The 25477-nt window shown below is 45.2% G+C and overlaps 2 protein-coding genes across 5 annotated transcripts in view; one reads left to right on the top strand and one right to left on the bottom strand.

Annotated features, from left to right (window-relative positions):
- Positions 1 to 4: 4 nt before the first annotated feature.
- Positions 5 to 4780, top strand: LOC102375878 (neuferricin; the record flags this gene model as incomplete). The annotated part of the gene is made up of 3 exons (XM_006029168.3): positions 5 to 65; positions 1662 to 1848; positions 4404 to 4780. Coding segments are annotated over 3 exons (462 nt in total), but the record flags the coding sequence as incomplete, so codon positions are not given.
- Positions 4781 to 9082: 4302 nt separating this feature from the next.
- The window catches only part of ANKFY1 (ankyrin repeat and FYVE domain containing 1), a 50371-nt gene continuing 33976 nt past the window's right edge, over positions 9083 to 25477 (bottom strand). For all 4 annotated transcript variants that reach the window (XM_006029153.2, XM_025210588.1, XM_025210589.1 and 1 more), the window contains 10 exons: positions 24317 to 24435; positions 23557 to 23713; positions 19920 to 20120; positions 18618 to 18794; positions 18143 to 18290; positions 17782 to 17872; positions 17241 to 17365; positions 16874 to 17020; positions 16247 to 16337; positions 9083 to 13195 (listed from right to left, as the gene is read on the bottom strand). In XM_006029153.2, coding sequence (XP_006029215.1) covers positions 13063 to 13195; positions 16247 to 16337; positions 16874 to 17020; positions 17241 to 17365; positions 17782 to 17872; positions 18143 to 18290; positions 18618 to 18794; positions 19920 to 20120; positions 23557 to 23713; positions 24317 to 24435 — 1389 coding nt within the window. In that variant the 3' untranslated portion in view covers positions 9083 to 13062. The remainder of the gene's footprint in view (positions 13196 to 16246; positions 16338 to 16873; positions 17021 to 17240; positions 17366 to 17781; positions 17873 to 18142; positions 18291 to 18617; positions 18795 to 19919; positions 20121 to 23556; positions 23714 to 24316; positions 24436 to 25477) is intronic.

Raw genomic sequence — 25477 nt, forward strand, 5'->3', positions numbered from 1 at the left:
CCCGCGGGACGCGCCCGCGCTGCGCCGCGGGCTGCGCTTCTACCAGGAGCAATACGGCTTCGTGGGTGGGTGGGTGCGCGCGCGGGGCCCTGCAGCACCGGGGGGCCGAGGCCGGGGGAACTGCTGGGGCGCAGGGCAGGGCCGGCCCCACGTCCAGGCCATGCCGCCGCTGCCTCGGGACGCGGGCGAGCACGAGCTGTGCAGAGCTGGACACATTCCTGTCGTCGGCAGGGTTTTCGTGCCGTCCCCCCAGCTTGGGGGGTGCGGGGAGGGCTGCCGGGGCGACGCCTGGCACGGGGAGACGGTCAGACCAGGTGCGCGGGGCAGGACGCTTTTCCGCAGGCGCGGGGTGGGGAAAGCCCGAGTCGTACAGACGCGTCCAGGCCTGGGTGATCCCTTCAGCCGAGCTGATTCCTCACAGCAGCTTTTTCAGCCGGGATCAGGAAAAGGCCACAGAGTCAAACCAGGACTCAGGGGGGACCTGGTGGCAGCCGATAAGTACATGAGAGGGGTGCATCAGGATCTGGGGGAGCGCCTGTTCACCAGGGCAGCCCAAGGGAAGACGAGGTCCAGTGGTTGCAAACGGTCGCTTTAGGCTGGACATAAGGACAAACTTCTCTACTGTCCAAGCCCCTCAAGGCCTGGTGTAGACTCCTCCAAGAAGCGGTGCAAGCGCCTACTCTGGACACATTTAAGAAACATTTGGATGCTTATTGTGCTGGGATCCTTTGACCCCAGCTGACTTCCTGCCCCTCGGGCAGGGGGCTGGACCTGATGATTTTACGAGGCCCCTTCCAGCCCTAACGTCTGTGAAATCTATGAGTTGGGCACTCGCAGCTGGAAACGCCATAGCTGGGCAGAAGACTTGACCTTTTCTTCCAGGTGAATGAACAGTTCTGAGCTGTGGCTAAAAACCTGAGAGCACGGACTGGCCGCTCCATCCAGCCTTTTAAAAGTACCGATCTCTTGGCTCTGGTCTGCCCACGTTCTCTCATGTTTGATAATGGACAAGCATGACTGATGGCTTTTAAATACCTGTAATCCCTATTCTGAAAGTTAGGCGCGTGTCTAACTGTTGGCAGGCTTGATACAGACAGCCACCTTATTCAGTGGTATGTTAGCCAAGTAATTGTGTTTTTTTTTTTAGAGGATCGCAGTAAGGAGGGGAGAAAAGTATTTGCTCTTGCGAAGTGGGTGCAACGAACTGCAAAATGCAAACAATAAGAATGAGTCTGATTTGTAGTCTGTGGGCTTGACAGGAGCAGTGTTGGGAAAACATGGTGTAGTGAGGGAGACAATGTTTCCCCTAGTTAGAAAGAGCACTTGGAATCAGAATTGTTGCCATCAATTCTGTGCCCTTGGGTTGTTTTAATGCTTTTGTCCGTTTCCATTTCCTGATTTTTGAGACGGCGAATTTACCCTGCATGCGTTACTGATGGCAAAATGTTTTGAGAGCCAGGGACAGAAGGGTTGTGGCTGCTTAATGACATCTTCCAAATAGGAGACCTGGCCCATTCCAAACCTGCCTTTGTCAGATGTGCTGCTCTTGCAGAGTTTCTTTTGCTTCAAGAAAATCATGTTAACGCCCTCTTTTTAGCCAAAACTGTAGTGACCTTAATGACTCCTCTTTGCTCCTCCCCTTACCTCTCCTCTCTCCGCAGGCAAACTGGTGGGAAGGTTCTATGATGAGAACGGGGCACCCACAGAGGCTCTGAAACAAGCGGAGGCCCTCATTGAAGAAGGCTTGAAGCTTAAGGCACAAAGTGAAGAGGAGAACCGACAGTTTCCACCTTGCAACTCTGAATGGAGCTCAAGTGGTGGCACCAGATTCTGGTGTTCCAAACAAAGGTGAATCTGGTCTTCCTCCTTGTTTTAGACTGTGTAGAGCAAAATACCTCTGAACATCCCATCTCATCTGACCTGTGCTGGGTAAGAAACTGATGATGGCTGCAGCACAGATACAGTAGAGTGAGCTTCTGCTGAGGTAACAGGTGATCATTTAGTATTTGTGGATGCCCATGATTTAACTACTTCACCTGTTATCCCTGTCTTAGAAATGAGACAACCTTGTAAATAATATCTGGCTCTCAGTGTGTTGCCAGACCTGACTAGCTGGCGTAGTATGGTGAGCTTGCTTAGTTGCTCTGGCAAGCCTGGCTTGAATGGAATGGTTCAGAAGTGAGTCAGCATTGACATAGACTGCAAAATGTTATCTTCAGAAACCACAAATGCTGGTTAAGAACCTGCAACAAGGCATATGAGCAGCTGCTTCTGCTAACCGGTGTGGGACGTGTGCGTGTATTGTACCTACACAGACAGCTATTCCCACACAGATATCAGATGCTATGTAAACTCAAACCAGTCCCAAAGATCAGAGGGAGGCACTGCATTAAATGAATGGGACCGTATTCCAGCTGCTTTACCAATATAGTGAATGTCAGTTGGAATCTGCGTCTCGGAAAATTCCCTTTGAAGCCAATGGGGTTGCAATGCAGCCAGTGTGCCTTATATCCTAACAACATGCCTCTCGTTACAGGAACATGTACACAGCTTTTAAAAGCCGTACTTCAGTTACAAATGTTGGCTACAAATGTCCAACTCGGGATCCTTAAAATTCGGGTTTATTAGGCAGATTGAAACACTGCAATGAAATCAAATCATAAGCCTTGGGGCTGCATACACGCACACACGCGCGCACACACACACACGAGTCGGGTATACCTATTCCATAGGCGCTGGAGTCTGCCATCGATGGCAAGTCGAGGCTTCTTCCAGCGTGGTATTATCCTCCAGAAGGGGGTCGCTGGCTGGTCCTTCTGGCTGGACAGGTCAGGTGCTGGTCAAGTTGGAGATCAAGAGGGTGCTGGTGAGGGTCACTCTTCACTGCTTTTTATCTGTCCTTGGCAGATTTTGGTGACCCCAGTTTTCAGGTTTGCCCAATCCAGGGGTCGTTGACCCTCGTGGGACTTCCCCCTCGGTGGCTACTGGTTGGCATCTGTCAGCCCCAGGGGTCATCCGCGTGTACGTGCAGGTTTGGGAGTCTGTCGACAAATTTTGAATAGGGCTCTGGGAGCGGTCAATCTGGAGATATTCAGTCCCAAAAGTTGGTCCCCAGTGTTGATTAACTCGGACCGGGGCTTCTAGCCCTCGAACAGTGAAGTTTAGAGAATTCCCGGTTGTTACACTGTCTCCTATTGATTTCTTCCCTTGGTTGATCTGCGGTTTCCCTAGGTGTTAATTGTTGCCTGCTACTGTGTTACACATTCAATCACTGATTCACTTGCTCTTTCAGGGGCCTGCCTGATACAGGGAAGGGGCAGTTTGATTCCTGCCCTTGTTAACATTGTTACAACGTATAACTTACTTTTGAAACTAAACACATTTAGTTAAAAGGTGAAGAGTATAGAATATAAGCTCCAAGAGTAATGCCATGGCACACAAATAGATAAAAATACCAAAATACAAGGGGAGATACAAAATGCACACATACAAACTTTAAACCACAATTCCTTATCTTATAGTGAAAGAAAGAGGAAGGAAGAAAAGGCAGAAGAGGAGAAATATATCCAAAGAGGGGAAAGCAAATGCAGAGGAAAAGGGGCCTTTCTGCTACACAAAAACAAAGCAATACACCCAGAAAAATGGTGCCAGTGCCCTCAGGGTCATGATCCAATGGGGCACTAAAACGTACTTTCAGCATGACTAGTGACATTGATTTCAGTGGAACTGCTTGCATGCCTGAAAGATAAGCATGTGTGAGGGTGTGGCTGGGCTGAGGTCCATAGTGCTGCCCTTTGGGTACATTGTCTGGGACCTTGTTTTGCGTAATATTCAATACCTTTGGCATCTAGTATAAAAAAAAGAAACACACCAGCAGTAAGGGAATTGAGTCTAACGTTGCTGCTGCAAGATGCCCAATAAGATGCAGTACAGTAATGGGAGAGGGAGTCAGTTTAAAATGTCTCTTTTTCACGTAGAGTTGCTACTGTAGAGCAAAGTATATATAAAAGTTGTTCTTGGTCACAAAGCATTGGGGTGGAGGAAGTAATTGTCAGGACAAAAAAACATGCAGTCCAGAGACTTTTAAATAAGCAAATTGCTCTCAGAAGGGCATGAGGATAGTGAAACTGGTTTGAAAAGCTCTAGGCAACAAGCTACTGCTTGTTAAGCCGCTCACTGTGGCCAAATAAAACTGCACCAGGAAGTTCCTGGCTCTTGCTTACACAGGAGCTGGTCTCTGTTTCAGGCTCCAGCTTTCCCATAACTGACCCCAATCTCTTTTCTCTGAAGCACAGTATCTAATTGTATAGTTCTCTGTAGGTTGGAAAACACTTCCACTAGGGGTTCTCAGTTCAATTAACTGTGTGAGAAATAAGCTGTTAATTGCATCTGATCTTTTTTAGTGGAGGAGTGAAGAGAGACTGGATTGGTGTACCGAGGAAGCTTTACAAGCCTGGATCCAGAGACAGTTGTTGTGTGTGTGTGCGAACTACTGGGCCTCCTTCTGGGCAACTGGATTACAGTGAGCATAAGGACAGAGGTGACTTGGACAATCCTCACTTGCAAGAATATGAAGGGTGCCATCCACTAGCAGACTGGTGTGCTCTAAGAGACTAAGTTAAAATAAGCTTTTTGGCCCCCAAAGTGAAATAAGTTTGACAGGGCTAAGGGCACAAAAAGCACTTTTTCATTTCATTGCGGATTTTCTTGCACCTTAAAAACATGGATCAGGAACCAGTTTGTATAAGCATGTGTAAATAAATGAAAGAACCACACTGTACAGGGTGTATGAAAGAAAAATATATGGTGAAAGAGGAAGACTCCTACTTCCATATTTGTTTCAACATTGTTTCTCACTCTTTGGAAGCAAATGTTAGGAGTTGGCCATCTAATCCGTATTTAGAAATGGTTACTCTTGGTTATGCAAGGAAAAACAGAAGTGTGGAACTGTAGCTACGGAAGGACTGTGCTGCATTCAAAGGAATGAACCAGCACATCAGTACACTGGGCACTCATTTAACTTACAGAAACATGCACATGAAACTCCTCCCCACTACCTCCAAAGCAGGAGTTTTGCAGTAGAATCATTTGCAGTGCTCGTTTGCATTGTCAGCGGCACCATCACCTCCGTGGCTCAGGACAACACATTTTGTATGGGAGGTCTCTTTCACAAACATGCTATTTGGCATCCAATGTCCTGTGCAGTTATAGAAAAGCAGTGCTTATCAAATGCAGAAGGTACACTGGGTGAGGCCTTATTTGCATTGCTTCTTTAGTGTTTGCACTGCAGGCTAAATAAGAGAAATGTTGCAGAGCAGTTTAAAGTTCGTGTGACTTAAGCCAACCTCACAACCCCATGGCACTGCTCGCTTCAGCTAGACCACAAAAGTAAGCCACAGACAAGCAAGGTAATTGTACTGCTATAATATCTTTTTTTCATTACCCCTACTTATGGCATCATGTTTGTAAGTAGATGGGGACCCTCAGTCACAATTCCCACCCTGTGTCCAGTGCAGTTGTGGGTTTGAGGCATTACTTTTGCTTAGTTCAATAACTTAATTGATTGTCAAAGATACTAGCACAGATGATGCTGTTTCTATGCAAGACTCAAGTGCTAGGCAGTTACAAACGCACATCTTTAGATAGTGAAGCCAGCATACATACTTGTTGCAGCTGCAATTTCAAAACAAACCTACTTTACTTCCAGCCCAGCCATTACCTAGCTGGTTGGGTGGAGCAGTCTCCATGGGATCAATTCTCCTAAAGTGTGATGTATTTACTACCCTGTCCTGCAGTCTGTACAGACAGGAACAAGGGGTGTTTATACACATGCTTGTGGGGAGGGAGGGAGGGAGGGCAGCGCTTTAATTAGAGTGGTTTTGAAAGCTGCTCTAAGTAAAGCACTTGGAACCTCACATAGCAGTGTCCCCACTGAAAAATGGCGATGGGGGTGCTTTAGCTATAGCTTGTTGAACAAGCTTTAGTTAAAATGCTCCTGCTGCCATTTTTCAGCACAGGGACACTAATACATGTGATACTGGAGTGCAGTAATTGCCATGCTCCGAGTCTGCTCTGATGTGTTGTGATGAACTGCCTTGCTGTATGGGTATAGGTGCCCAAGGAGACCAACTGCTGGCAGTTTACAGAGCTAGGCTCTACCATGTACTTAGTGCTGGGGTGTCAAACTTGCCTCCAGCTATGGGCCAGATCTGGACCACAAGACTGCATGCATGCTGGATCCAGCCCAGGGCACAAGATAGTCCCAGTATCTTTAGCTCCCATTGTTTGCCGGTGCCCCATGCTGGAGCTGGAGCTGGAGCTAGAGCTGCTGCCACTGATGCTTTTGTGCCATGGCTGCTGGCATGGGGCACAAGGTGCATGCTCCACCTCTGGCACAGGATGCACAGCAGCAGCATGAAGCACAGGGTATATAGTGGTGCTGGTACGGACCACAGGGCATGCTGTGGTGATGGTTCAGGTGCAGAGCACGTGGCAGATGGGACTGTTAGCCAAAGAACTGGAGCTGCAGTAATGGCAATGGCTGAGGCAATTGGAGGGTGGCTGGGGCTATGCGAGCCCTCCCTTGTCCTGCCACTGGTGACAATACCTGCCATGGCCCAAGGGCCTTCAGTTCTGAGACAAGCCACTCACCCTGGCCATGCTACCCCCTTACCTCCAACATCCAGTGGCCTGCTAGTAGCCTGGATTTTGTCTGTAGGTCATGTTTGACACCTTTGACTTAATGGAATTCACATTTCACCTTCTCCCTCTCAACTTAGAAAAGAAAGAAATAATTCCTTTGTCAGTGATTCAACTGAGGAGGGAGGGGGTGTGCAGTGGCCTGTGAGATCTTTTTAAGAGTGCTGCACAGTATTAGCAAACACCATGTTAGGTGTGCAAATGCCCACACCTAATTTGCAAGATGAACACTTTGTGCCACTACTGTGTGTCCCTGGGGAACACCTGTGCCATGTACCTTCTGGTGCACAGCAGATTACCCCAGATGGGGTAGGGGAGGCTGGGGCCGGTAACTGTTGGCTCCAGGAGCCTGTCCTTGGGGCTGGGGAAGTTGCAGCCGCATCACTGCTGGAGGTGGGAGTCTGCCAGCAGCCAGTGCGGCTCTGGTTTTGGGCAGTGCGCACTGCCTCCATGTGTGCCACCTTGCTTTTTTTTCCCTGTGCATTTTTTTTAGACCCCAGGAGCTCCCTGGGTTCAAAATCCACCTGCTGCACTGCAAGGTAGCAGCATAGGAACATGGAGATGGGTCTACAGTGCCACATACTGCACAGCTATGCTCAGCTAGATGTGGCCAGTGTCAAAAACATTCTGACTTTGTGTGGGCCTGCAGAGTTTTTTGCATCAGAAGAATTGCTCTATTATTTTCCCCCATAAATCAAGAAAGGAGTGATATTAGGTTTTAAAGTGATATGCTGCTAGATTTGGAAGTTACAGGAACATACGTTGAGGCTAAAGAAATGTTGAGTTACACTGTCCTAGGTAGTAGAAACTAAATAAATTAAATAGTGAAGAAATCTTTCAGAAGTGAGATTGAAATAAGTGTCTGATCATTACCTTCATAGACAAAGCTAGCCCTTTTATTATAGTGTTGCAGGATACGGACATTTTGTTTTCTTGATCTCTTCCTCTGCCTTCCTGTTGCTCTTGCACCTGGGAAGTCTGCTAAAAGACTAAATCAACATGTCATTTTTTTAAAACCAAGTCTGAGCTAGAAAACACACCGTCTCTTCCTCCTGCTTGTACAAGAATCAAATTGTTGTGCTGAAGATGAAATCAATGTCCTTGTGGCTCAGGCTGTAACCTGCCACCACTGTGCAGTATCTCCACCCAGTCACGAACTCAGCTCAGTGACCTGGAGCAGCCCAAACTCATTGAAACTTAGGATTGGATGAATCAAACTTGAAAAGCAAGGAGGAGACATTAAAAGCACTGGAGGTTTAACATCAAGCCTTGTAGCGCTTGCTGGCAGTGAGAGAAAATGCTTTTTCTCACTGCAATAACTTGCAAAGTGCCACAACCAGCCTGTGTAACAGCAGCTTTTCTTTTCTAAAAAGCTTGCACCTAGCTCTTTGCTCAAGGCAGAGGAGCTGGTTCTGGCACTGGGGAGTAAGACAAGAGAGTGCAAGACTGGAACTCAATCGTTCAAAAGGCCAGTTAAGACCAGCCTATTAATGTTCACTTTAGATATTTATTTACAGCAAACAGTAACATGTTTGCATTAAATGGGCTAGGCCAAGTCCTGGCCTAGCCAAACATTTGAATTGCAGCATGTAAGAAAGTTTACATGATCCTGGCTGGGAAAGCAGTACTCTGTAGCTGAGGGCTCCAGTGAAGTTTCCAACCATGTTTGCAAGGTAAGGAAGACTTGGGAGGGGGTGGGAAAGACATGCACACCTCCCCTCCTTTTACCCTGCACCAGTTGCCAGGACAGCAGGCAATTCTGATGCTTTGCTGCATATACAACTACTCAATGCTAAACAAACCTTCTATGACATTCAGAAATGTCAGTATTTATCGGAACCGGCATGATATACCAAATTACTTTTGGCTAGTTTTACACAACTCTAGAGCCTCCCTTTATGCAAGGCATTCTTGAATATGCTCATATGACCATCCCTATTATAGCAGTGACCTTGCATTCTATTTGCAATTTCTTTCAGTGAACTCTCAACTCATATATAGGGCAGCTGAAGCAAAAATGACATCTGAGGCAGGGGTGGGAAAGGGACAAGTAAAAAGAAGAAATTCAGACTGACCAGACTAGGACAGAATAGGAAAGTTGGCATCAAGCCTGCATCAGACCAATTACAAACGAGCAGTTAAGATTAGTACAACATACACCTAGAATAGGAGTAGTTGTAATAACCCTATCTTACAGGTATGAAACAGTTCATCTTGAACTGTGATTAATTAGGTCTTACTCTCAACTCCTGTAAGGGAAGTTTTTCTTCCAACTTCCAAGTACACAAAGACAAGACTTTTCTGGCTGTACTAGTCATTTCTTGTGCCAGAGAAGCAACTGCTATAAAATGGGATGTTTACAGTCCATGATCCAGATCCATTATCTTGTTATGCAGAGTTTATTACAAGGAATTGTTACACAATGAAATAATTAATATTAGGGGAAGAAAAAGATACATTCTTTTTACAATGGACTCCAGACAAACAAACAATGCCATTAAAAATACCATTGCTTTAAGACTTGACTAGTTCACAGAAGGTATGACAAGTTTCAGAGTTCTGCTTTCAGCTATCCATAGGCTTTCCAATGACCCCATCTTTCACATTTCAATAAAACCAGGTAAGTGAAAATGTCTAATATCTAACCCTGCCATGAACCTGATGTCAGGGAAATTCATCCAAGGATTTGTCAACTACTGCATTCGGTCTACAAGACACCCTGTATTATGAACAGAGATTTAGAGTACATAGGCTACATAAAAAAAGGAAATTGTACAAGTCATTGGTCATCTGTATGACAGCTTTTAGGAAGCTACTTAGTGATGCTGTATTAGTACCGTTTTAAACACCAAACATTTCTACTATGCTTAGTAGTGTGAAACAGTGCCAGGTTTCCTTTCCCGCAAACTTTAAATATCCAAAGACAAGCTCAAAAATGTAGTCCATTTTGTGCTGGGCATCTCTTCTGGAAACGGAGTTCCTCTGTTTATCCACGAACAAGCAGCTGCAGCACAAGCTTTTCCCAGCCATTTTGCTGGTGGTTCTGAGCCCATTTCACAGGACTGAAATCCTTTCTTGCCTCAAAAGCAGTCTCCAGGGTCACTCAGTCCAGCCTGCGACTATCCAAGGACAGCAAAAATAGTTTGGTCACAATGTTGTTTGCCAGATACGAGAAGTGCATTTGTTTTCAAAAAACTAGAAATGTGTTGACAAAAAAAAAAAAAAAAAAAGGCTGTCCCAGAGCTTCCAGTTCACTAGAGTATTAGCAGGGAACCTCCCATTCATACTTGGAAGTCCAAGGGAAACACCACCACCACCCAGATACTCAGTGGATTGTGTCGAAAGGAACAGGGACTCAAGTTTTCCCTCATGGGAGGGGGAAAAAAAAACTGCTCCCTCATTCTAAACAGAAGGCAGCAGACACGAGTGGATTTCAGTTGTGCAATACAGGAAACCAAGAGGCTAAGTTATTGGGTTTCATAGTTAAATTGTGTGGTTTTTAATCCCAGCAGAAAGCATAGTCCATTACAAACTGACTGCCATGAAACAGTCTCACAAGAAAAAGGCACTTCATTTATCAATTTTGTTGAAATGTACTGTGAATTCAGTCTGCAGAACCCAACGTGTGTATATTACAGGGCTAGTTATAGCCAAGCTTTCCCTTAAGCTCGAGGAGCAGATAGTCTATTACAAAACCAGTATTGCTAGAATCTTAGGAGTTATGCAGTATTTGCCAGCAGACTATCCATTTGTTTTAAAAACAGAAAAATCAACAATTTCTATGCCACTCAGTTAGTAGGAGCAGGGAGGCGGTGGTATGAGGTGGAACCTACTGCAGGTCTCGGATGCTCCAGTTGTTACAAAACCTGAGCAATACTGGTCTCAGCAGCTTAAGGAACTGATTAGAATGGCAGGGGTCAAGCAGCTTGTTTCTATCGCTCAGCAACTCCACTGGTGGTTGGTTTAAATGCTTTTAGTTAAAAAGCTTTCCATGAAATTTAACGCAATCCATGTTAGAGATCACTGCAGTTCCCGAAATAACAATCCCTCCAGTGCTGCATTTAAATTCCTTGGCCACTAATTTCTCTGCTTGACAGTTTGGGGGGTTTTTTGTTTTGTTTTTAGGAGGGGATCAAACTAAACAAGTTACACACTATTCCTGGATCAAGTTAGTCAACTGGTCTAAACCAACCATTTGACAAGACAGTGGAATTTACACTGTTTTTGTCAAACTGAATTGTGACATTTAAAGACCATCATAAACCATATGAAACTATTCTTATATTTCCCATCAGTTCTGGTCATCCAAAATGCACACAAAAAGCTGTACTTTTCTGTCAAATGCATTTATGCCCTTCCTCTCAACTCTTAGAACAAGCCTGCTGCAGGTTGAGAGTTGCACAGAAACTAAGATTTACATTAGAGGCATCACTTAGTGAGCTCTGCTGGAAGGAGATTGTAACTGGCATTAACACTAATCATATCATAATTGCATTAGAGAGTTAGTCTATTATTCCACCCTAGTGTTACCAGGTTCAGGGTTCCAGTTTTTGCACCTACATGTTGGAAGACCAAGCAATTTACTGAAACTCTTATGACAATACATTAACAGCAGCCTTGACAAGGTCTTCCAAAACCTTTTTACTGCACCAGCCCAAGGTTTCCCACCCACCCCCCAGCCCAAAGTAAACATATCCTGTAAGTCACAGAAATGTAGAAGAGTAGCACTCTGGTTTATCAGCTCATTTTACATCTTAGGTAAGTCTTGCACTGCCGTGTCACTATTCTAGACCACGCAACCGAAATGAACTATTTTCTCCCAAAAACGTACTTGTGTACATGAGTAGTGGTTAGTGAAAAAGAATAAATATGTACACAAGTTGTCCATGGAGCAGAGATTAGGAAATGTTGGGTGTTACTCTCTCCCTCCTAGGGTTAAAACTTAAACAAGGTAAGATTTTGTTCTTAAGCACACATTTTCTTTAGCATGTCTGTAATATTGGCCTACAAATACTACAGCCAATTTAAAAAAAAAAAAAAAAAAAATCTGGGCAAGTGCTTACTAGCACCCAAGTAATTTACAGACTACTTTGAAGAGAAACTGTCATCCCCCCCTGCACCCTGCCCCTAGATTCAACCTGTTTAAGGAGTGGCCACAGCCAAGCCCAGAAGAAAAGCTTGCTGCAGTTTGAGACAAAAGGCCAATTAACAACGCAGATCAATCTCCTTTCAAAATTAGTGGCAAAGATCTAACAGTGAACCTTCAAGCACTGCCAACAACAAACCCCCTCCGCTTGAATTTGAGACCTTGATTGGACATCTAGCAGGGCAGCAGCATGTTCTTTCTTGGCCAGCGTGTTGGCTCTCCCCTACACCAGGTCTCAAAGAAAGAAAAGGCATTCAGGTAACTTGTCTGCCTTACAGGATTCATAATTGCACCTCCAGCACTATATTGCTCTTCAGCAAGTTAGGACTATGCAATCTGCGTTAGTGTTTCCTCGTTTAGTGTAAGCTTAGGTCTTCTCAGAGCACTTGAGTTTTTGTACAAAAAAGTGTGGGTGTGTGGGAGGCAGGCCCTGCAACACAAGTATGAAAGTGCAACACAAGCAGACTGACAAATCTGGTAGGCATGAGCAGAAGTAAAGACTGCAGTTCTCTTGAACATGCTAAAGCTAATGAGACCATTACTAAGGGGAGGTATCAATGTGGAACTATAATCCTGACTGCTTTGCATCATGGAGATGTTGTAAAGCTTTCTATTGTAAGGCCACAATTCTTGAGTTATGAATGAAGTTAAACCCTGCTTGAAAACTAGCCTTGAAATGAGTAGTGGTTGTAACAGCACAGTCCAGCTTTATAAAAAAAAGCTTTCTATACAGAAAGAGGGAGCCTTTATCTTTGTGAAGACAATGCAAAAGGGAACAGTTACCATTTACCCTGAAGTTCAGTGCCATCTCCATCACAGCCTAGAAGTGGCAGGACCTAAGGGAGTAGCTCAGTGCAATGCACCATGGTTAAGCACAGGCCTGTTTTGGTTATTTGGATCAGTACAGGACACCAGGCTAATGTGGCTTTAAGTTCCATACCCCACTGCAACTAGAAGAGGGTCCCACTCAATTTTGTTGATCACTTAGGGGTGAGCAATCCACTCCACTTCCTAGTGACATCCATCACAGCCCAATACATTTACAATCATACAAAAATCATTTATATTGGAATATATCATAACATGGTCCTTAATTAGTTCAGTCTATTGCAGAAGACAGACATGTATATAGGCCTCCCCTCCCTGTTGGTACAGCTTGTTGGCAGAGCTGCTGTCAGAAGAGGGCTGATGGGGAATCCTCTTCCTTGCACAGCATACTAAGAGACTCCTCCCAGAGTCAAGACATCAAAGCAGATGTTGCAAACTCGAACAGGCTTGTTCAAATCAAATTTTATGATGGGAATTTCCTTCGTGGAGCATTTATGGCAAAGCAGACGTCCACAGTGCCGGCTGTTGCAGGGAGAAAAACAAACAGAGGAAGGTGTTCATTGACATAATACCCCAGATCCTTGAGGACCCTGTTAGCACTGTACGAGTACCTAGGGCAAACAAAACACTTGCTGCAGAGAGATGTGTGAGACAGCTATACTTCTCATTAGTGGCCAATGTTTTAAAAGAGAATCTGGTACTTTCAGGACAGCATTTCTCAACCCGTGGGTCACAAGAATATATGAAATGGTCACAAACAAAGTTTAAAAGTGGATTCTTCCTTAAAATGGAGGGAAAAAAAAGAGAGAAACCATTGCTTTTTATTTGCAGGCTGTCAGAGTTCTAGCATGCAAGGGGCTGCTTGCCCCCCCCCAGCTACAGGTCTGGGGCAGCAGGTTAGGAGTGAGGGGCACTGGGTCAGGACTGGCCAACTTTTACAAACAGGTCCTGGTACAAAGATGGTTGAGAACCACTGCATGTAGGACACTAGGTGCTTTTGTTATAGTTTGTGCCACAACCCACCAGTAGTTATGTAAAGGTCTTCTTGCCAAGACATGTCACAATTCAGTTAACACCAACTCTCCCCATAGCCAACATACTGCTTTAGGATCCAATTCCCTCTAGTAAAACTAATCAGCTTAAAAGGTCTACCTTTGAAACAGGCACTCTAGCCTCTTCAGCTGGAAAAAGATATCCAGGGTTTAAGGAATTAAGCTACTTGACATGACCTTACTAACTGGAAGCAATCACAGATATTGAGCCTTTAACTTGAAAAGGCATCCCAGTAATCCCTCCCAGAAAGAAACTGTTGGATTTACAAGTTAAATATTTGTGCTTCAAAAAGCCTGGCTGCTTGGCCCAGTCAGCCCATAATTAGAGGCATAGCAGCCTTGACTGACTGATGACAGTAAACTCAGGTTCATAGATGTTAGGGTCGGAAGGGACCTCAGTAGATCGAGTCCGACCCCCTGCATAGGCAGGGAAGAGTGCTGGGTCTAGATGACCCCAGCTAGATGCCTATCTAACCTCCTCTTGAAGACCCCCAGGGTAGGGGAGAGCACCACCTTCCATGGGAGCCCATTTCAAATTTTGGCCACTAACTGAAGAAGTTCCTCCTAATGTCCTGTCTAACTCTGCTCTCTGCTAGCTTATGGCCATTATTTCTTGTGACCTCCAGAGGCACCTTGGTGAGTAAAGCCTCACCAGTTCCCTTCTGTGCCCCCATGAACTTATAGGCAGCCACAAGGTCGCCTCTCAACCTTCTCTTGCGGAGGCTAAAGAGGTCCAGGTGCCCTAGTCTCTCCTCGTAGGGCTTGGCCTGCAAGCCCTTAACCATATGAGTGGCCCTTCTCTGGACCCTCTCTAGGTTATCCACATCCCTCTTGAAGTGCGGCTCCCAAAACTGGACGCAGTATTCCAACTGCGGTCTGACCAGCGCCCGATAGAGGGGAAGTATCACCTCCTTGGATCTGTTTGTCATGCATCTGCTGATGCACGATAAAGTGCCATTAGCTTTGCTGATGACTTCGTCACACTGACGACTCATGTTCATCTTGGAGTCCACTAGGACTCCAAGATCCCTTTCTACTTCCATGCTGCCGAGCAGGTCATTTCCTAGCCAGTAGGTATGCTGGACATTTTTCCTCCCTAGGAAGCTTTGCATTTCTCCTTGTTAAATTGCATTCTATTGTTTTCTGCCCATTTGTCCAACCTGCCCAGGTCTGCCTGTAGTTGTTCCATGCCCTCCGGTGTGTCCACTTCTCCCCAGTTTTGTATCATCCGCAAACTTGGACAGAGTACACTTCACTCCCTTGTCCAAGTCACTGATGAAGACTTTGAAGAGTATCGGTCCAAGGACCGAGCCCTGCGGGACCCCACTGTCCACATCCTTCCAGGTCGATACCGACCCGTACACCACCACTCTCTGGGTACGACCCTCTAGCCAATTTGCCACCCACCGGACTGTGTAATCATTCAAGTCACAGCCTCTTAATTTGTTCACCAGTATGGGGTGGGATACCATGCTGAAGGCCTTCCTGAAGTCTAACCCCTTCCCTTGAACAGGATGCTGGGCAGATTACTGTAGGGCTCGCAGACCTCCACCTGACCCAGATTTTTTTAGGCCAACATCACGTTGCTGTAAGGTGACAGTGTCTACACCAGTGGTCCCTAACCTTTTTTTTGCTGCGACCCTAAGTTGGCCAACCTCCTGACCTGGTGCCACAGGGGCTGCTGGGAGCGGAGTGTGGCAGCACTGGCTCGGGGGCAGGGGAGCTGCCATTGCCCCTTTTGTACACAGCAGCCCCACAAGCATGTGTGCACACCTTTCGCAACCCTACTGAAGACCCTCCACGACCCTGATTTTAGTTCCCAGCCTTGGGGCACGACCCATGATCTACACAAAGCTGTGCTATGCTATTGTGGGTATACCCACATTTTAAAAATTACTTCCCATGTTACCAGGAACATAGCCTGAGCTATTGGACTGCAATGGCTGTCATTTCTCTTCCCCATTTTAGCTTGTCAGGTCTGCCAATGCCAGTAGCCAGTGCACTCCAAATACAACATGCTCCAAACACTGTAAAAGAGGTGGCTGCTCATTGGGATGAGGAGCTCCTAAGCAGTCTCTCACCTTCCAACAGTAGGTAGTCTACCCTCCAGCAGCCTGTCACTCAGATGGTAGCCTGCACACTAAAAAGGCATTTCAGCCAGGCTAGGGGTAAAAAAAAGTCTATGCTACTTAACAATGGAAATAAGACAAGGCAACATGCTTTGTCCTTCAAACAAAAGAATGCTCAATTCCAAACTCCGTTTCTTCCAGGATAAGCTACCTTGGCTTAAGCCAGTGTTTCCCAACCTTTTCCAGCCCAAGGCACACTTATGTTAATAAAAAATTCTGTGACACCTGTTAAGGCATTCCCCATCATCATACCTATCGTAGCTCATTACCATGGCAAAATGTCATGGCATACCTGTTCATTTCTGACAGCACACTTGTGCCGCAGCACACTGGTTGGGAAACACTGGTTTAAGCTAGGTTTACAAGGTTAGTAGGATGCTGAAGCAGGTTACCAGTGATGCTTCCTTGTCGTGACCCCAAACTTGGCAGTGCATTCGTAGCAGTTGGAGCCATCACACCAGGGAGGTTCTTTTGTCAGCATGTCTGTAAACAAAACAGAAGTCAATCCTGTCCCAAAGACTTGCACAGGTTGCATTAAGAGGCTTTCTCCTCAAGGGAGCCTTTTTACATCAATTACTGAAAATGTTCACCTTGCCCCCGTATTAAGTTATCACCACTGGTTACATGGACTCAGTTGTCCAGGCCCTACAGCTTCCTTCATGTTATACATGGACTACTTGGTACCAAAAGCTACAAGACCGATATTCAACACCTTAAATTTCAATATAGAAGCTTTAAAAAAAAGCCCAAAGCAGACAAGAGCAGACACATTCACTGCAATATTAGCAACAAAAAGCAAAAAACACCTTTTTAGCTTTTTGGTGCTGTTTAAGAGATCTTTTCCAAAGAAAAGATCAGGTAAAGAGGTAATGAACATCTACAAATCCCACAGTAGTATCTGGCTGCATTCAGCAAGTTCAGCTCATCTTAAAAATCAGGACCCTTATTTTAGATAATTTGCAATAGGTGTTCCTCCTCCTCTTAACACTAAAGTTTTGTACCTTACATAGGATACTTACCCAGGAGTCTAAATAGAAGCTGTTTTGTAGCAACTTGGTAGTTGAAGATATTGACTCCTTGATTATTGTTAACTCCGAGACGAGCCCCAGCTCTCACTATAGCGCGGCATAGGTTAGCATTTCCCTTCATATAGGCCAGCAGAAGCACTAGAAAGCAAAGGCAGTTATTTCCATACCGGTACAGGCCACAGCTCTCCCACAGAGACACTGTACTGCTAGACAACGTTCAACAGGTTTAGTTTGTCATCAACTCTGCAGATGACAATTTGCATCTGCAGTTTCAGCAGCGAGTGCCAACTGGTCATGCTTTCCTCAGTTCAGTTTAAAGCAAAAAGTTCAAATACAACAGTTGCCAAGTTCTCTTTACCTGTGTTTCCTTCAGCATCGGGTTTGTCTAGAGGGTATTCTGGCATACATTCCAAGAAGAGCTCACAGATGGCTGCTGCATTATCTTTCCCATACTGTCCCAGAATGTGCATCGGTGACTGACCTCTGACACAAGACAAGACACCCAAATGCTACAACACATCTATTACACCATGCAGCCCACGATCTGTTTAACCATGGTTATTTATCCCAGCCAGCTTCTGCACAAAAAAGCAGCAAGGCAACCAAAGTTGGTTTTGTTTTCTCAAATTAGTAATCTAGTTCAAAACACTTGGTTTTAGTTAACTTTTGACAAGAGTGGGAAGGTCAAATGCCTTTTCAGAAATTAAGTTGTGCTTCATTAAAAACCTGAACATGCTTAAAGCTGTAAAAATGCAGGTGGCAGTTTCCAAGATAGATCTATAGAATTAGCAATGGTTTTAATAACCCTTATAATGCTAAGACTGGTGAAGAGTTGCTTTTGACTAATTACAGTCTCATTCACATAGATGACTCCTTAGTATGGAAGTTGAACTACTCACCTGAGATTAAAGGCTTCTGCATCCACGTTGCATTCTGTCAGAAGGACACGAATATTATTCAGACGACCATGCATCACTGCGAGATGCAGAGCTGGGGAAGGGAGACAAACTCAAGATTCAACGGGTTTTGCAGGCTTTCCCATTCCTGCCATCCCAACATAGCTAGCTAAAATTGTGTACTCCCCTCCACGCCCCCCCCCCCGACACTTCAGCTGGGGCTTCCTCTCAACCTTTTCATATCTTTGAAACATCCAGGATGCACTCAGCAGCTGAGCTCCACAACTTGGAGAGTAAAAACTGGATTGCTGGAATGGCAGTGATGTAAACAGTGGATATATTTTGCACAACCATAAACACTTACCATTATTTCCATTTTCATCTACAGCTGCGAAGTCTACGCCATTCTCAAGAAGGACAGAACAAATTGTGGGAAGGTCCTGCTGAGCTGCTAAATGGAGAGCAGTCTGACGGTGTTTGGTCAGCTCATTCACTTTTGCTCCTGCAAGAAGCTGTGAGAAGATGCAAGAATCTTGATACAGAAACTTCAGAATCTTCACAAAATACTTCAAGTTGTTGGGGTTTTTTGTGCATTTCAGCCTATGATTCAGGTTTGTTTCATTTAAAAACCCGTAACTCCTTCTAGGTCTAGGGCAAGTATGCAGATTGCTGGACTCTGGCATAAACCTTATCAAATCTATCTCTATCTGCAGTTCAAAGCTCTAGTCTGAGTAAGTCAGAATTACAATAGTTTCAAAACACTAAGCATCTCTGCCCGTGGAAGATCAGGAAGCATTCTGATAGTAAAAGGCTTAAAAGACTAGGTCTCCATTACATACCAGATTGCGCACAATGATTTCCGAGCCTGCCTGCACAGCTAGATGTAGAGGTGTCAGTTTGGAGGCATCCTGGACCCGAGAGTTTACATTGGCCTGGACACTGATTAGGAAGAGCACACTCTCAATGTCAGAGTTCTGAACAGCTATGTGGAGGAAGTTTCGACCTTTATTATCCACCTGCAAAGGACATGCAAAGAAATCTTGTGAGGTTATCCATACATAAAACATCCTTACTGCTCTGGTCTCAGCGTTGCTTACAAGATAGTATTCTTACTCCTTCACTGTAACCTATAGACTATTAGAAAGGAAGGGGGAAACTGATGCAGTCTAGCCAGCATCCAGCCAACAAATCAAGTTGCCAACCTACATTGTTGATTGGATTTACTCGCCCTGCAGTAGCTCTATTTCCACACTATTTACATGCTTTATTTTCAAATTTTACCCTTCTACAGTCCGTCTTCTCATTTGACATTTTGATCAGAGGGATGTGTCATATTCAAGTAGTTGTTAGTTGTGTTATACACATTTAGCAAATGAGGTGGCAACCAAGCAGCTAGCACCGAGAACAGAGATACAAAACCACCAACACTAATGCAAGATGTGCTCCCATTTATTCTGTGGTTTAAGCTCAAGTGCATGGTGATGGTCATGTGCCTTAAAAGGCAGTGTTAAAACACTGGACAATTTAGAATTAAGCAAAATACAGCAGATGCAAAAGTTTAGACAGTGTCTGTAGTAACAGAGTTCACTAAAGATACCTAAATACTTCATATCTAACTTACATAAGGTAGCAGGAGACTCTTGAATTGATGCTGCCATCTCCCCACAAGAACCCTGAAGATACAGGTGGAGGTTTTCACTGCAGTGCTGGCTTACAATTAAGTGTAATGTTTACAGCAAAACCAAGAAACATCCCCCAAACTATCAGAATAGCAGAACATAACCAGAGGACCTTCCAGGCTCACACCATTTGTTAGAGACCCATAACAAGCCAGTTTACATCACTTGAAACTGTACCAATATCATACTTCCCCTTTTGCATCCATCTACCCTCAGCCAATTTAGTTCATTTAAGAGAAGAATGTAACTATATAGAGTACAAATTGCCATGTGGAGCAGCATACCATATATCATAGGCAGCCTGTGATTTTTCAGGGTGTCTTCTCATCATATTAGAAGAAAAGTATCCAGCGTGTTAAATATGTGAACTAAGCCATTTCCTGGTTTTCTGGGAAACCAGCTAACTATTACCTACCTTGGCATTTGGCACCACAGAATTTAGTGTATGCTCTTCCCATTTACCTGCTCAGCAGCTCCAGGCTCCCGCTTCAGGATTGCCTCGGCTGCCTTGTTATTCTTGTAGGTCATAGCACACGCAAACGGGGTCATGCCTTGTCGATCACGCACATTCAATCTAATATCTGGGTGTGAAATCATCAGCTGAATAATAACATCATGTTGGTTGCTAATGGCAACATGGATTGGAGTTCTTCCTTCTGCATCCTACAAGTGAAAGTCATGCTGTCAGATACAGAAGTTTGCCCACCACTGATATAGTTCAGATCTATTAGAGTTTATCCTAGATTAGCCCCAGTAGAAGACCTTTCACAGCCTCAACACAGAAGTTAAGTCTTTCCATATCCATAGTTGGTAGGGTCAGAAGGGACCTGAGCAGATCAAAGTGCGACCCCCTGCCATGGCACTGGGGTCAAACAACCCCGGCAAGGTGTTCATCCAGTCTCCTCTTAAAGACCCCCAAGGTAGGAGCCATCACCATTTTTCTTAGAAGTTGGTCCCAGATCCTAGCCGCCCTGACAGTGAAGTAGCGCCTCTTGATATCTAGCCAAAATCTACCTTCTGCCAGCTTGTGGCCGTTATTTCTTGTCACTCCTGGTAGTGCTCAGGGGAACAGAGACTCTCCCAGTGCCCGCTGGTCCCCCCACCCCCGACTAGTTTGTAACAGGCCACCAGATCTCCTCTCAGCCTTCTCTTGTGGATGCTGAACAGGTTCAGGTCCCTCAGCCTCTCCTCATAGGGCCTGCCCTGCTGCCCCTTGATCATGCGGGTGGCCCTCCTCTGGACCCTCCCCATGCTGTCCACATCCCTCCTGAAGTGCGGCACCCAGAACTGCACGCAGTACTCCAACTGCAGCCTGACCAGTGTCGCATAGAAGGGGAGGATCACCTCCTTGGACCGGCTCATGGATACATGACAAGGTACAGTTGGCTTTCCTGACCACGTCCCCACATTGGCAGCCCATGTTCATCTTGGAATCAATGACTCCAAGATCCTTTTCTGCCTCTGCACTGACAAGCAGCGAGTTCCCCAGCCTGAACGTCTGCTACTGGTTCTTCCTCCCCAGGTGCAGCACCTTGCGCTTGTCAGTGTTGAAACCCATCCTGTTCTCATCCGCCCACCCCTGTAGCTTGTCCAGGTCCAACAGCAGCCTATTCCTCCATTCTAGCATGCCCACTTCTCCCCACATCTTAGTGTCATCTACGAGTTTGAACAGGGTGCTTTTTACCCCCTCATCCAAGTTGCTGATGAAGATGTTGAACAGTGCAGGCCCAAGGACCGAGCCCTGCGGGACCCTACTGCCCACATCCCTCCAGGTCAAATAAGACCAGTCCACCACCACCACTACCCTCTAGGTGCAGCCCTTCAGCCAATTAGTGACCGACCTGACTGCGTAGGTATTCATAGATGTTAGGGTCGGAACGAACCCCAATAGATCGAGTCCGACCCCCTGCATAGGCAGGAAAGAGGGCTGGCTTTAGATGACCCCAGCTAGATGCATATCCAACCTCCTCTTGAAGACCCCCAGGGTAGGGGAGAGCACCACCTCCCTTGGGAGCCCATTCCAGACTTTGGCCACTAACTGTGAAGAAGTTCCTCCTAATGTCTAGTCTAAAGCCTGTACTGACTCCACAGGCTTTACTGTAGGCATCAACTGTAGGCTTTAGTCTAACTAGAGCGTAATACCTTTGGCCTACATGAAAGAAGCTAGTTCAAACCAGCATATCCATATCCTCAAATACTCCTTCCTTCCTCTTCCCCCTAGCTATATTTTGTGCATTTAAAAAAAATGCTGTGTTCAAAACAAGGCATTATTAGAAACAAAGGACTGAAGCAGGCCTCCTGACCACATCCCCCTCCCCCCAGGTAAGGCTTAGAGTTAATCTGTCCAAAATTGGATGTTCTGTATTCAGACAAGCACCTCACTACAGCCGCAAAAGCACCCAATAAATCCTGCATGCCACAGAAAATACAAAGACCCTGCTAAAGCCTTGGCCATTGCAATGGCAGGAAATATTAAGCAAGATATGCCTAAAGTCTCACCAAGTAGACTTATGGCACAAATTCCAGACTGTTCATAGTTAAACCAGGTTTTGTTGTGTTTTTTTGTTGTTGTTTTTTTTTTTTTTTTTTAAGCAAAAAAGATATTTACTGTTCATTAAAATCAGGGGTGGGGAAAATATGGCCTGTGGGCCGCATCCAGCCCACCAGGTCATTTTATCTGGTCTGTTGAACCCCTAAAGACTAATTTACTAACATTTTTGATTTGCCCCAGCTCCCTGTCAGAGCTGGCTGGAGCCAGGGGCAGTAGGACCTAGAGGGAGCCCTCAGCAGGCTTGAGCAGCCCAGCCCCACCTACCACCAGCCAGTTCCCTGTTTTCCTGCCACCCTGCTCCAGCACCAGGTGGCTGTGGCTGCATCCTCAGACCATGGAGCACAGGACCACACCAGCAGGGGTGTGCGCACGTGTGCCTGCAGGCACAGGGGCAGAGTCCCACATGCACATCCCTCCACACACATGCAGCTACGCCTCCCCTTGCGCTGCCATATACAAACCCCAGCCACCCTCCCCCTATACCCACATCCCTCACAATATAGAAGAATAAGACTTAAAATTAAGCTATTGTGCAGTCACAAACGCATGTAAATCAAGCCAAAAATATTTTCTGAAGTCAAATTAATAAACCTTGTAGATCATCATTTTTTAGAATTTGGTAAATTTTCTGGTTTTGAGATGGCAAAACCCCCTTGCTGAAAGGAGTACTTCTGGGGGCAAGGGGAGGGACTTCCGAGCACAAGATGGCAACCAGGGGGCAGGGCTACCCATGCAGCCCTTGACAGCTTGCCAAAAATCAGTAAGCAGCCCTCCACCCAAAATAATTGCCCGTCCCCAACTTAAATACTCTTCATCCCCTTTCTTTTCTGTACTTACTGAAGTCAAGCATGACTTGTCACCCTTAACTACTAACCCAAATGGAGTCTGAAGCATCTGGGTTCAAGTATATCATTAGTACTACATAAGTTGGAGGACTCCAATAGACGCACCTGATTTTTCAGCTTGGTCCAGTGATGCAAGTCAAAAGCATTAACTGACTCGAGCTACAGGGCATCATGGAAGTGAAAGATCATTTTAGGAAGACTCATGTAATATGCAGTTTAGCAATATTCAGATTAGAAGAGGCGAGTAGCACTGATAGCCATCTTCATGTTGGAAGTTGCCATAAAACAATGCTATGCATTTTTTAAATTTCCCCAGTTACATGTACCCTGAGGATCCTGAACCACTTCCTGAATTTGTACAAACATCTTGTTTCCCTTTTAACACTGAATTTTTGATGTCTTTTCTATAATCAAAAAACAAAAAAAAAAAAATGTATGAGCTTGGAAAGAGCAGGAGGGGATTGGCCCTACCTGCCAAAAAAATTCCTTGAGGTCACACCAGTTCATTACTTCTACCTCTATGGTAAAGCTATAAAATTAAAAGTAATTTTCTCCCTGTTCTATTCAATGGGACATACACCTTCTAGATACTAATGCAGAGATGAAGGGAAAGATCTGGAATCAACACCAAGATAGCAAACAGTCCTTGTTAAACCCAAAGCCTCCAACTGAAATAAGGTTTTTAAAATAAATCTGTACATACCTGTGCATTTACATTGGCACCAAATTCTAGAAGGCACTGTACCCCCTCTTCCAGCCCCCAGCAAGCCGCCAAGTGCAAGGGGGTTTGTGCATCATGAGCTTCCTCTTCTCCTTCTCCATTAGCACTTGGCTTTCTTGAGCTATTCACATCACAGCCACTGAAAGTAAGCAGAGTAGTCAAGTTACACCCATGGATAAATCAAGACTTATAGGTTTGAACAAACATGGAAAGAACTTCTCTACCATCAACTGTATGTACCATGTAAGCAAGCTCTTTTCAACGTTAGCAATAACATTGTTCCCAACACTAAGGCCAATTGTTTTTGCTACAGGACTTCTCACCAACACTGATAAATTCAAAAAAGCAATTACCTGCAGTACACTGAGCTATGCTTTGCAATAAGTCTACCAATTGCTATACAGCATGTACCTCACAGGGCTTAAAGCTGATCCTGATTCAAAATGAACAGGAGAAATCTAAAAAAAAGTACACTTGTTAACTTTCAAAACTGTCAGTCCACTAGTGGGGTGCACATTTACTGCTTGCTTGAAAGCAGAGTTAGTTGTCAAGCAGTTTCAGACTAATGCGCTTACACAGTTAACACGTTAAAGATCATTTTATGCAGCAAACTAGTGCACTACACCATAGTGCTAAAAAACAACACTTGGAAAAGGACTCTCTCACTAGTGGCAAAGCAATTTGCAAATTCTAGATGCGGCACACAAAAGCATTTAAAAGCCATGTAAAGCCAACTTCTGACCTGCGTATAAGGAAGCATGCTATTTGTTCATTGTTTTCATCAATGGCTCTGTGCAAAAGAGTCTGTAGGCATCCACCTGGCCCTGGACCCCAGCACGTTGCATCACAACCATGTCGGACCTGAAATCAAGAATGAGAAGCAAAATAAGAACAGTGGCCAGCATGCAAACTGAGGTACAACTGTTTTGCCATGTGCTGGCATAGGAATTCTCATCCCATAACTAGCCAGTAATTTAGGATTGCCTTTGCTAAAGAGGAAACAGTTAAGAAGCCTGCCTTACCCAGGCTTGAAGTTAGTTTTTGGTGCAAGGCTGCCATAAAGAACAAGCTTCAGTTTGTAACCAGGTTAGCTATTCATCTAGTAAACTGGGGGTGAGAATGGTAATTAGTAGGCATGAAAGGAATTATCATATTTCCTCAAATCCTGCTCCAACCGTCCTCTGGTGTTGCTTGCCTCAGCTCACGGGTGGAGCCACTGCCTGTCCAGGCTGGGTGCTCTGTGCCCCTTGAGAAGACAGAGGCAGTAGCAGCAAAGGAAAGCAGGGAGGAGGAAAGGAGGGCAGGGACAGACACTGAGGGAGGGAGGAGGCTGCCTGCTCCCCAGCTGCTACTTTTCTTACTTGGTATGGGGGTGGGGGAGAACAGATTTAGGAGGTCCCCCAATTTATTAGATTTTAGACAGATTTTATTGTTTTAAACATTTTCAATGCCTAGAATCTAATAAAAATAGGTGGGAGCTTGGGGGGGGGGTGCACGTGCAGCAGCAGCATCTTTAAAAAGTTCAAAGGTGTTCTTGGATTCAGGAAAATACATTCATCTAGTTAGCCAGAGCAACTTTTTTAGATAGCTAAGAAGTTCAGAGAACTAAGACATAGTCCCCACAAGCCACCAACTTGTCCATGCACACACACACACACACACACACACACACACACACACTAACAATTTGGAAATTCAAGAAAGCCAGCTGCTCCATTGCATTTGCCAAGAAAAATCTTTGGAATAGACTCAACTAATTTAACTCAAGCTTGCACAGCTGGAACCAAACAAGCTGGCTGTGCTATGCATACCTACAGCATTACTTTCTCTCAAAAGAACAGTGCTAGAAACCAAGTATAGATATTTTATTGTGCATTTCCTATTTAGCTTGTGTCAGGTATGC

The sequence above is a fragment of the Alligator sinensis genome, unplaced genomic scaffold (assembly GCF_000455745.1).
Source record: "Alligator sinensis unplaced genomic scaffold, ASM45574v1 scaffold419_1, whole genome shotgun sequence".
Classification (NCBI taxonomy): Eukaryota; Metazoa; Chordata; order Crocodylia; family Alligatoridae; genus Alligator; species Alligator sinensis.